We start from the raw sequence: 13,666 nt of genomic DNA on the forward strand, positions 1-13,666 counted from the left end.
CATCACTAAATACTACAAGATGTTCAAAGTCACCTTCTCAATGCAACACTTTACTTGCAAAATTATAACATACACCATAGTCATTTGGCTTTAAAGCCTATAACAACCATGACCAGTATGAACACATGTGTAAATGTTTTCTTAAAACCTGCCACAGTCATCTTTGGCAACTGAAGTTCAAGACATTCTTTCGAAATAGGCTTCGTAAGCCTATGAAGGTATGATGATGCTCTGACCCAGTCAATATCCTCCCCAGACACATTTGCTTGTCCCATGCTTTTCTCTTTTCATGTTCACACAGATTCACTCTTAGCAAACTGCACAATGCAAAATGTTTCATGCTCAGGAGCTGTCATTTTGCGTATGTGGCACTGCAGGAGAGGAAAAAAAAGCAATAGTCATGAAAAGCAATAGTCATGAAAAGCAATAGTCATGCATGCACTTATCTAAAACTGTTTGTCACGCTTTAATCATGACCTTGAACCAACACCCTACAGTGCTCACAATTGATACTATTAAAGTTTATAACTGGGACATTGTTTTATGGACATCCTGTATGTTTGTTTATGTACAAGGTGTAGTCAGTAAGTAATGTAACACTTTTTTTCCGAAAGCAGGTTGGTTTTATTCAGGATTCCAATACACCATATTATTCCCCATGCTTTTCATTACAAAATACTATTTTTCAACATTATCTCCATTCGATGCAATAGCCTTATGCCACCTTACTGGGAGGGCCTTTAGGCTCACATGGTACCACTAAACTAGTCAATGTCAGAGTCAACATCTTGCTGCATCATCATCATCATAATCATCATCATCATCATCATCATCATCATCTGCACATTGCTTCTTGTGGTTGTGAAGTGCATCCTTCGTTGAGTCAAACATATGGAAGTTAGAAAGTGAGAGCAGACAGTGGGGTGGACAAGGAAGAACAGCCCAATGAAATTTTGTAAGATCCTCTCAGGCACACAGATTTTTGTGAGACATTTTGTAGACATAGAGAAGGAGAAGTCTGTCTGCATTTTTGTGGTGAAGAACATGCTGAAGATTGTTCTTCAATTTCTGGAGGGTAGCACAACACACTTCAGAGCTGATCATTGCACCATCATGGAGGACACGAAACAGAATATCCCTTTCAAAGTCCCAGAAGACCATTGCCATGACTTTTCCAGTTGAAATGAAATGTCGTGTGATGAGGGCCTCCCAGTGGGTAGGGCTGATCGCCTGGTGCGAGTCTTTTGAGGTGACGCCACTTCAGTGACTTGCACATCAATGAGGATGAGATGATGATGATGATGATGATGATGATGATGACGATGACGACACAATCACCCAGTCCCTGTGTGTAGAAAATCTCCAACCCAGCTGGGAATCAAACCTGCCAAACCCCCCCCCCCCCCCCCCCCCGCCCCCCACTCCCTGGCATGACAAGGACATGGCTTTGAACTTTTTCTTTGGAGGAGAGGTGGTGTGGTGCCAATCCATGGATTGCCATTTTGTTTCCAGTATGAAGTGGTGAACCTACGTTTCATTGCCCGTGATGATGTTTGACAAAAAATTGTCATGATCTGCCTCATAATATATAAGTGCTTCCACTCAGATGGTCCTTCATTGCTCTTTATTGTCTTCTGTTAGGTGTCAGGTAACCCAATGGGCATACACCTTTGAGTACTGCAACTGGTGGACAAGTGTGTCATCACTACCAGCACAGCCATCTAGATGAGCAGCAAGATGTTTGATTGTCATCGATCAGTCACCTTGAATGTGTGTGTCTGTGTGTTCTAATATTGCAGAAGTCACACAGCTGTGCACAGCCAGCTGGCATGCAGAAAACTTGACAGATTTGTGCGAGCTTGTTGTCATGTTCACAGATGCATCACTGCCAAGTCTCTGTAGACATTTTGCAAGAGCCTATGATTATCTGCAGTACTCTGGTTTTCTGCCAAAAGACAGCTATCTGCTTGAAATGCAGCCCCATTACAGACACCATTTTGAAGGCTAAATTTAACACCATGACCTGTTGAAACTTCAAATGAAACTACCGGGGCTGAAGCAAGAATATTCCATGATGTCCTGTAAAAATTCTTCCTTTTTTTAACCAAAATTGGCTATTACGTATTGAAAGCCCCCTGTATGTTGTAGTTATATTCATGTTAACATCATCATGTTCCTGGAAATTATTTATGTAATTTTTAATTGAATACTGTTTAATGGTGAGCGAATCATTTATATATTTACTGCATTCTTGAGAATAGCTTGAAGGCACAATTGGCACATGGTGCTTAAATGAGAGCAGGGTTTGCTGATGTGGGTTTACTAACAAGGTAGATAATGGAGATGTCTTTGGCTCAATTAGTTCTGAATTTCACACTTTGTTAAATTTCAGCCTGCACTTTTATATAACTTCATTGCAATAATATGATACAATTATTTTATTGTGTGCAGTGTACGAGAAGAAACCATTTGGTGTAGATATGAATAAAGATAAGTTACCACATTTCAGCACTTTGAATAATTCCATTTCTGCACTGTTATACAGCAATCAAACCAAGTCAAACTGATGCATAAGACATAGCAAGGAATAAAGGTAACAGATGTAATGTTACAATGTGAACCCCAGAATCATCATTGTTCAAGAGCAACTGAAAATCATCTTCCTGGCCATGATAATAGAACAGTAATAACAAATATTGTTTTTACAATGGAAGTTTGAATAACCTTCATGATGATAGAATTTTTAACTTATTTCTTGATACAACGTTTTAAAGAAACCTCACACTCAATACCAATTCAGACTCATTCTTGGTGTAAGGTACAAAAATTTCTGTGATGTGATAAGCTTCTGCTAAAAAGCTTAAGGTTGTTGATATGTTGTGCTCCATATTACCTTCTCTTATCATGACATTGTGTTACACTTCGCATGTCATCAGCAAGCATTTCATAGAAATTCAATCTGTTTATGAGTAAATGAATGAATAGCTCTGAACTGGTTATAAGGAAAAACAAAATTTACATTTCATTACACTTGACATGAACGCTTGCATTATTTATTTATTTTCAGTGCCTCAGGTCCATATGTGAACAGATACCTGAATACAGAATGAGTCAGTTACTGTAAATTATGGTTTAGTACACAAGTGCATTGAATTTGTGAGAATTCAACATATATGCTGCCATGCATTTCTTCAGTTACCCCAAAAACATATCATCCCACTAATCATTGCACAAAAGTCCCTGTGTTGTAGGAACTTTCGGGCATGGCTATTCTTTTCATTGTCATGGTCAGATCCATAACAACTGATAACAGAATGTATTTAAAATGAATAATGGAGAATCAGAGGTGTGAAATGAAGTGGATTCTTTCTGTGTCATAGAGATGTGGCAGTCTTTTCCTGTGCTGGTCACTTTAACATGAATTTTTATTTCAAAAGGGGACAATACATCTTGAATCACTGTACCAATTAATGTAGCTCTGTGTATCCGGAATCTATACTCAAAACACTACCTTCTGGGACCAGGACTAGATTCTTGTCTAATGGTGAAGAGAGATTTTTCCTGTATACTGAAGTCCATTTTTCCTTGTCATAGAAATTATGTGCAAATGTTTAATCACCCACCATATTTACTGAATCCCCTCCATCCTTAGGAAATTAACAGAACGGTTGTAGTAAAAGTGGTATCATTAATCACAGAAACTGAACCAGATGCGAAACATGAAACCAATTAAACCATGATAACATCCTTTACAAACATCACAAATCAGTCCTACTGAATCATTGACTCTAAAAAGAAGCCACCATTAAAATCTCATTAAATAATTTCTTTGAATAATCATGACAGAATTTTGAATTCAGTTGTGCACTTTTTCCAGGACAAACTCTTCTCATTGTGCACCAGAAACTTTTTCCTATGAATCCATTTTGCTTTAATAAACATGTGGTCAAATATTGTGCTACTTCAGTGTGTTTTTCTCATTCTCATATCACAATACTAATAAAGTTATTTGATAGAAACTACATTCTACTGACACTGCTGACTTCTTGCATAATTAACAAAATGATTCTGCTGTCATCTATGACATTACTGCAAATACCATGACATTATTGCAAATAATTGTAAGTATCTTCCACTACTTTCTTCTTAATGTGTGGTTTAATTAACTGTTTCTCTCCTCCTAAAAGACCAGTCCTTGTTATTAATACAGTTTATAGAACAAAGCCATTGGAGTAAACATTTTCTCTAGCAGGAAGAACATATTTACAGATTTGAATTTTTCTTTAAAGTGCTTATCCATGACTAATAGTCTAGCTGTCCATTTAGAACAGCACAGGCAACACACTGATCTGGATATTAACTATCATAGAAATCTCACTTGTAGGTTGCTTGTCTTGTTGATAGTTAATGTCTCCATGTGAGTCATACAATATTTTTCAACTGAATAATTGAAGAGTGTGATGTCATGGGTTTGGTGCGTGAACGATTTCTTCAATAATGTAGGAAAACATAGATGCTGCTTATCATAAAGAAGACACGTCAAGTTGAGTGCGTGCCCCCCCTCCCCCCCCCCCCCACACACACACACACAAAAACAAACAAATGAACAAGCACATCTCACACACATGACTCCACACGCACATCTCCAGCATCTTGGGCTGGAATACCCCTATTTTGGTGTCAACAGTGACAAGCAGGGATCCAGGAGGTAAAGGGTGCAGATGGTGGTGAATAGATGAAGGAAGTGATTGGTATCTTTGATGTGGGGCATTAGATTATGGGCAATTGGTTGGAGGTGTTCAATGAGTGCCAAAACTCTGTCAGTGGGAGCGCAATAACCAGCCACAATGGGGCATACAGGATTGTTGGATTTATGGATTTTGGAGAGCATGTAGAAGATAGGTGTAATAGGGGTGAGGAGGGAAATGGATTCAGGGGAGATGTTTTGGGAAGGGCCTAAGGCCTTAAGCAGGGATTGGAGTTTTTGGTGGACTTACGGTATGGCATCACTCTGGCAAAGTTTATAGGTGAAGGAGACAGACAATTCGCGGAGGCCTTCTGGCAGATAGTCATTGCGATTCATCGCAACAGTGGTGGTCTGTAGGTAGGATGATTAGGTCAGGATTTGGGATTTGTTTTGAGGTTGTGTATGACCATTCTGTCTTTTACTGAAAGGTTGGTGTCCTGAGAAAGGGATCTGGGGAAAGATGCTGAGGCTAAGTTGGAGGTAAGGAATTCCTGGAAGGTGACCAGAAGATGGTTAGGTGGGAGGGGGGAGGGGAGGGATCACGGTAGGACGGTGGTACAAACTGAAAGAGGCAGGTTTGAATGTTGGAATTAGGGTGGTTTTGGTTGAAGGGATTGGCAACAAAGAAGTGCTTCCTTTGCAGGGATCGGGAGAAGGTGGGTAGGTCTTTGACAAGTCCAACTTGGTTAAATCTGGGTGTAGGGCTAAAGATGAGGTGTTTGGATAGGACTGAAACTTCTTTGGAGCTGAGGGTTTTGGCAGAAAGGCTAACAACAGTGATACGGGAATGTTTTGGCTCTCGATTTGGTGGAGGGTTGGTAGGAAGTTATGGGGGATGTGGCAAGTTAAAAGTTCTGCTTGGTAGGATGGAGTTGGTGGTCATGTGTGCGAAGGCTGTGGCCGAAAGCTACATTTGAGTGTCTTATAATCATGTCTGTCTGTGAGTTGACTTGTCTTCTTTATGTACGTAGCCATCTATCTTTTCCTACTTTCTTGATATTCCTACTTGCAGTTTCCTTTGTTTGATGATTTCTTTAGGGTACAAGTCAGGTTTTTCCCATGTCATGCTATGCTACTGCAAAATCAGATAGTAATCACAATTAGTGACATTCCTATCTCACACACCTGCTGCCTTCCTCTGAGCTACCAGTTATGCCTCCCCAACCCCTCATCCCATTTCCTGCCACTTTCTCCCAATGCCCACCTATCTTAGACCACCTCAGATATATTACTACTTCTTGATTTCACATTCCACACATGACTTCAGTGTCAGATGATACTGTCACAGCATTCATAAATTATTTATATTCAGATGTTGACTTTTCTTTCACTTATCACTCCTGTCCTACCATTCTTTACTTTAAAATTCGAGCAGCAGACTGAATATTTTCTTGATCAAGATGTGTCCTTCAGCAGGTTCACCCCTGACTGTATTTCTAAGTAAGCAATATATTCTTGCTCTGTACCTTGCATAATATCTTCAATTGAAATTTAGAGTGAGTTATCTTCTGACATTCCTTCAATTTTCTTTTTTATTATGTATTTATGCTACTGTTCAAAGTTTTCAGTTAGTGCTCATAGTTTTCGTCCTCTCTTTTTATTTGTGTATTGGAAGCCTAGTATTCAATTAAGAAATGCACTAAACTAGTTCAGTTAATAACTATAAGATGCATGTGGATGTCTGCTTTTCACATGAAGAGATAAAACAGAGGGCTGAAGGGTAACAATCACGTACTTAGTTTTGCAGTTTATAATTCTTACAATTCTTGAATCACAATAACAGCAATTTTAATAAAAATAATTTGATATAGATTTCCAACAGAAATTGTATGGAAATTCCTCCTCACTGTGTCTTCATGAAACATCGCCCTTTAGAAAAATAAATGTAAAATAATTATTTTTAGGTTAAAATATACATATTCACAACTGTGGTCAATACCTGAAACCTAAAAATACATGTTTGGATTATATGCTATTTTATGGCTACTACTGCCACAATTTCTGTATTTTGTATTTTTTTTAATCAAAGAAAGTGTAATTTTTCTCAAATGTGAGAGTACGACTTAAAATGATAAATGGCAGATTCATCATCATGTCACTTTTCAAAAATTATTGTTCTTTAATTTAGAATACCAATAGTGAGCAATGCATTTACATAAATGAGAAAAAGATACTTAACATTTTAAATTGCTAAAACATTTATCACACCATGTAAAACACCAACAAATTTTCTGAGAATGGAAGAATTCCTAAACATTATTAATAAACTCACTCATTACCAGTGTATATAATTTTCTTTTATATGATGCTATCGAAATAAACTGAGCACATTCCTTTTATCCCTTTACTGTGATTTAGCTGAAATAATGTGTAAATTTCTTTTTGCATCTGTGTTCATATCCAGTCTTCTATGTCACATGACAATCACATTTACAAGTTGGAGTGCAGGACCAGTCTTGGCATTGTGGCTCCTCTGTGTTAACAGTAAGTAGTGCCATCACTTCACGATGACCTGAGGAATATCAGTAAAATGATATTAGTGTCCATAAAAATTGCATATATTTTACGTGACACTTTATTTTCTTGTTCCATTTTTTAAATAGGAATTCTTTGTTGACTTACTGTTTACACAAACCTGTGTGTCACACCAAATATAGGGCTGAGAGCAATATGGAAAACTTTAATTGCACTTATAATGTGGACCTTTGAAAGAAAGAATCTGTTCTCTCAAGGCACACAGTGGATCATAAATTTAATTCCTTCCTAAAAAACTATGAATTCACAATTTTTTACTGCAGTTCAGGGGTAATTATGACGGAAGCTGAGAGACAAGGTTGCTAACATCTGGGATAAATACATTTTCTGCTAGGAATCAAGAGCTCTGTTTAATGCAGAGTAATAGCGCTAAGCAAGACAATTAAGCACTAGAAGTAGCATTGCAAAATTCTTCACCAAGTCACCAAAAAGATAAACACTGTATTGTACACACACAAAACTAAAAACTCGAGTAACAAAGCAATGGAAACTTGAACCATTCTTACATCTTAAATGTACACATTTGGCCTGCAAATAATGAAACACTCTGATGATAGTAGCAATAGGGGACATGGTGTTAAAATCAAATCGCGGGCCGTTAATTCAACAAATCTTCCAACAGTAGCTGAAAACACAGGAGCAGATAATGGACTATCAAAAGCAGATCCTTCAGACTTTCTCTGAATTACTGACAGACAACAAAGCTGTGTCATAAAGGAAGCTGAAAAATTTACTTCTGGCCAACTCCTGCAGTGGAAAATTTTTTATTTAAAAACTAGTAGCTTATTTTCTGCAAAAGTTTTACATACTGACTTGTGTTGTTAAACTAAACATTGTTATCTATTATGTGAAGTGATATGCAAATGGTCAACATGCAATCACCTTTAAATACCAATAGTGTTAATATTCTGTAAAGCGACTTATTCCACATCATTGCAATGCATTGTGTAAACAGACCTATGGAACATAAAACTACTTAATTTGATGTTCACTGCAGTCTACACCAGCAAACATCTGTTTCACTTAATCAGTTATTAAAGAGAATACAAGAACCATTAGTCATTTAGCCAAAGGTGTCCTAACTAAACAACTAAAATATGCAGAAGTAATACTTATTTATAAGAGTTGATAACGTAGTGGTCACTAATTACTGATATATCCTCCTCCTCACCAGATATGCTGTTTTTTTTTTTTTTTTTTTTTTTAATAGGTGGATTATAACAATATTGAACTATCTTACTAACAACAACCTCTTCACAAGTGACTGGCTTTTATAAAGTGTTCTCTGTTTCTCTGTGAAGAAAGCAATGTATGATTTCACAATCACAGTTCTTATGCAACTAAATTCCCTTGTCACCATTTCTTCTGATTCCTTGTAATTTAATGTGTAGAGATATAAAATTTTACTGGGGAATTGAATATTTAAAATCACAAAAGTCCTAGATGGAACTATATCTTCACAACAGTATTAGAGATTCATACCACGAAATGAACATTGCAAAGGGAACTAAATTTGAAGTGGAGAAACATTAAATGCAGTGTCCTGAAAGGTTCCATGTTTGGAGCACTCCAGCATTCATTTTCGTAAATGATTTAATAGAGACATTGGAGAACTCTTCAAAAACTTGATGTTGGCTGGCAACAAAAGCACACTAATAAAGGGTCCAAATATATCCACAGTTGACACAGCTGAATGAATAATGTAAGAGGCTGACAACTGGTTCATATAAACAACTTAACCCTTGGTCTTACACTTATTCATATTATGCAATTTCAAAGAAGTAAAAATGATACACAGGCATCACAAGGAGAGATCAATGGGAATACACTGGATGGGGCTCTACATGTGAAGTTGCGGGGCATCCGGACCAATAAAACACTGAGGAGAGACAAATATGTGAATAGGTTAACTAACAAGCTCAGTTCTTTCTTTCACTTATACATCTCTCTTGCTGATTTGGCCTACAGACAATATTGCTAGAGAACTACCACACATTCACTCAGTACTGTTTATAGCTTGATCTTCTATAGCAATGTAGTTAAGGTAAGCACTAGTATTTAGCTTATAGAAGCCTGAAACATGAATACTGTGTGAAGTTGATAATTGACAGTCTTGTAGAAACCTCTTCAAGGACATGGCAATTCTTACACTTGTGTGTCAATACATGTACTCCCTAATAGTATTTATAGTTAATAAAATGAGTGAATCTAGGATGAACAGTATAATTCATTACCACAAAATTAGAAGTAAAAATAATTTTCATGTAGACTATGTATCCTTGTCTATGGTTCAGAATGTACTTTTATACTCCTGGTGTAAACATCTGTAACATGTTACTGGCAAGCATCAGTAATGAATATTTTTAAAAGCACAAGAGAAAAATGGTATGTAAAAATGAAAGTGTAAAAAATTGAAACATGTTTTACACCAGCAACATCTTCAAAACTTTGTGACGTGTATAATGAAGATGCACTTGGTGCAGAACCTGAAGATGTGCATGAACTGTTATGTGTGGTTTCAAAACCTAAATACTGCTATCCCAGCAGCCACCTATACCGTGAAGATACAGTTACTGACACTGATACCAGGTGGCTACTCTAAGCAGCAGACACAGAAATACATACCTGCTTCCTCACATTATTTGATTTCAAAAGCTCATAAAATAAACAATGAGAAAGGTATTTGGGCATGCCCAGATTCTTATTGTGGGCATCTGTTGCAAAATGATATGCTTATTGCTGCTCTGGAATGTTACCTAAGTGATGGCATAGATTGCAGAAGGTAAAGTCCTAACCAAGTTGATATTATTTCTTCTAGTGAAATTGGTGAAAAAGGTAAAAAGATATAAGATCAATAAGAGACTCAGATCTCCTAATGAAAAAGGAGAACCCAAATTTTTAAATTTGTCTCACAAAATTCTACTAATTTGAAACTTGTTTGTTGTGCCATAAACAATGTCATAGGAAAGAAGTACACAGAGATGGACCTGATGCTTTTGTGTATATGTAAAGAGCTACAAGATAAATGTTGGTTGCAGGAGTGTGCAGTATGTCCTGGTGCTGGAGTGATGACTGTTGAAGCATTACACCTTCAGGATACTGACAATGATGTAACCTAAGCTTGTGGGAAGGCTGAGAGTTGGTGAAGAAGACAGTAGAGTCAGAGAAGTTTGTTACAGTGGTTAGCATTGGGTCATGAAAGCAATGGATCACAATAATATCTGGAGAATTCAGAAATGGGGCCATAGCAGAAGTAAAATTGGCCGCCTCCCAGAATACTGATACATTAGTTCTTCATTTTGACTTTTCTGAGAACTGGTCTGCTGCCAGGGTTGATTCTAGAAGTCGGGGTCAAGGTGGGGGCTAATGGATGTTGGGCCGCAGGAGGTTTGGGGGAATGGAATATCGGTTAACTAAGGGAGAGTTGGGGTCCTCCACTGACAAACTGATAAAATTTGGTGATGCTTAAAGTAATTTTTGGTAAGTTTTTATGAGTTCAGGGTAAACTATTTATATTAATAAATAATAAGATGCTCATTTTAAGTTAAATGATATTTACTGGTTTAGGTACTACACTATTTGCTGCTCTTATTCTTTTGTTAAAATGTGTGTGAAATATATTGCAGCCTATATCGCTACATAATTATTAAAAAAAATTATTGAATCTGTTGGAGTAATATATTCGCAGATTTCCGAAGTCATTTGTTCCAGCGTAATATTATACTCCATTGGGGAGGGGGGGGGGCTATAGCCCCCATGTCCTCCCCCTTGCCACAGCCCCTGTCTGCTGCTTTGCAGAACAAAATTCAGAGTTTCCACTGGCACACATCATAGGTATCAATAGTCACGTGTTGCTTGCTTCCTTGGAGGATCACGCTGTTTTGCTATTGTCAGTGATGATCTCATTCATGACAGTGCACATGCATGCTATACTGTCAGCATGATAAATGATGACATAGCATCTAGGGGCCATGCATTTCCTAAACATGTATATGTGACTGATGGTGCAGCATCTCATTTTAAAAAACCACTTTCAACTTCATGAGCTTGGTCAAAATTGTAGTACAGGGATTAAGAAAAAAACAGATATTTTTCAGCAAAGGGTCATGGAAAAAGTGCATGTGATGGGGTAAACATCTTGCAACAACATTTAATCTCCAGCATGAAGCTGTTGATGCCATAAGAGATGCTACTGGATTTGTACACACCATATCAACATTAGCAACAAACATGAAACTCTTTAATTCTTAATGGAAGTACATTAAGGGAATTCCATTAAAAAAAAAAGAGAAAAGAGTGGTCTGCTATGAAACTGATGGTAAGAACTCTATCAACTCACTATTGGGTTGCGTCCTGAAGTGGCCCAAGCATTGCAAGAACAGTTCTCCACAAAATGCAGCCTGTTGTGTGTGAAATGTAGAGACCTCAGTATACATTAGAAAACTTTGTAGTGATCCATTTCATTTCTTGTGTGTATGACAGTGGTGTTTACCGTCACATAAATGCAACTTGAACACATGTCTGCAGTCTCAGAGAGCTGAAACCACACTGGGAACAGCAGCACCAGTGCATGATGGGAGTGGCAACTGGGTTGGGGTAAGGAGGAGGCTGGGGCAGGGAGGGAGAGGGATAGTATGGTAGGAGTGGCGGACAGTGAAGTGTTGCAGTTTAGATGGAGGGCAGGAGAGAAGGTGAGGAGGGGGGAAGGGGTGAGTAGCAGAAAGGAGAGAAATAAAAAGACATTAAAAGATTGGGTGTGGTGGTGAAATGACAGCTGTGTAGTGCTGGAATGGGAACAGGGAGGAGGCTGGATGGCTGAAGGCAGTGACTAACGAAGGTTGAGGCCAGGAGGGTTACGGGAATGTAGGATGTATTGCAGGGAAAGTTCCCACCTGCGCAATTCAGAAAAGCTATTGTTGGTGGGAAGGATCCATATGGCACAGACTGTGAAGCAGTCATTGAGATGAGAAGTATCATGTTTGGCAGTGTGTTCGGCAAAAGGGTGGTCCACTTGTTTTTGGCCACAGTTTGTCAGTGGCCGTTCATGTGGACAGACAGCTTGTTGGTTGTCATGCCTATATAGAATGCAGCACAGATGTTGCACCTTAGCTTGTAAATCACATGACTGGTTTCACAGGTAGCCCTGCCTTTGATGGGATAGGTGATGTTAGTGACCGGACTGTAGTAGGTGGTGGTAGGAGGATGTATGGAACAGGTCTTGCATCTAGGTCTATTACAGGGGTATGAGTCATGAGGTAAGGGATTGGAAGCGGGGGTTGTGTAAGGATGGACGATGGACGAGGTTCTGCAGGACTATGTTAGTGAGGGTTAAAAGTTTCCTTACCCCTAGCCAGATCCCAGCCCCACATACTGTTCCTGTGTTGTTGCTTGGCTCATTAAATCCCCCATAATGGCCTTACCATCAAATTACCCATCTCTGGTTGCCACCCCTCCTTCCACAATGACCTCCACCTGTTCAGATTTCGCCAATCATTTGCCCTCACCAACATAGTGCTGCAAAACCATATCAACCAAGCTCAATCCTCCTTGCAGTACCTTCTCTCCATCCACAACATTCTCCTGCTATGTAATCCCAAATTCCTGGAACCCATAACTCATATTGAAACTCTTGCCCTGCAGGAACTTTAGCAACATGCACAATGCCACCTCAAAAAGCTCTACATCCTACTCACTTCCTACTCTCGCCTCGGAGTACCACTGTCCACCACTTCTACAACAACCTCCAAACCACCCCCATCCCCCCCTCATAGCTGACAAACCCTGTCTTGCCATCCTACTACACCCCACCCTCCAAAATTCCCTCCCACCACCACACAGAACCCAGAATCTAAACAGACTCGCAACACAGTCATGAACCTTTCCTCCAGAAGCCTTAGTCCCACAGAAATATCAGTCCTTTCCAAAGGCCTCGCCTTTTGCCCCACTCCCAAATTGAACCATGCAGGACTAGCAAAAGACCTTATCTCCTTCTCCCAGTCCTTACAGTGGAAACATTTTTTTGCCAACAACCCGACCAATCAGACTCAACCAAAGGTCAATATTGAACCTTGCCTAACTCAGTTCACTCCTCCATCCAACCATGATCCACCCCCACTGCCTCGAAACCACCCCCTGTTAACTTTCCAGAATTTCTTATCCTCGAACCTTGCCTCACCATTATTCCCCAGATCCCTCAACATGCATATTAACCTTACATCCGCAGAAAGAACCACAGTCCACCATTTAAAAACCCAACCACCTAGGACGCCCCATTGTGGGCGGTTACTGTGCCCCCACTGAGAGAATCTCTTTTTTCGTAGACCAACACCTTCAACCTATTACACAGAACCTATCCTCCTATATAAAAGATATCAACCATTTCCT

General features: G+C 38.9%; 1 protein-coding gene across 1 annotated transcript in view; it reads right to left on the bottom strand.

The window, feature by feature from the left end:
• Nucleotides 1–7,148: 7,148 nt before the first annotated feature.
• Nucleotides 7,149–13,666, bottom strand: part of LOC124788567 (ankyrin-1-like) — a 192,145-nt gene continuing 185,627 nt past the window's right edge. Inside the window, exon 8 of the mRNA XM_047255838.1 lies at nt 7,149–7,259. Coding sequence (XP_047111794.1) covers nt 7,156–7,259 — 104 coding nt within the window. The 3' untranslated portion in view covers nt 7,149–7,155. The remainder of the gene's footprint in view (nt 7,260–13,666) is intronic.

Source organism: Schistocerca piceifrons, chromosome 3 (assembly GCF_021461385.2).
Source record: "Schistocerca piceifrons isolate TAMUIC-IGC-003096 chromosome 3, iqSchPice1.1, whole genome shotgun sequence".
NCBI lineage: Eukaryota > Metazoa > Arthropoda > Insecta > Orthoptera > Acrididae > Schistocerca > Schistocerca piceifrons.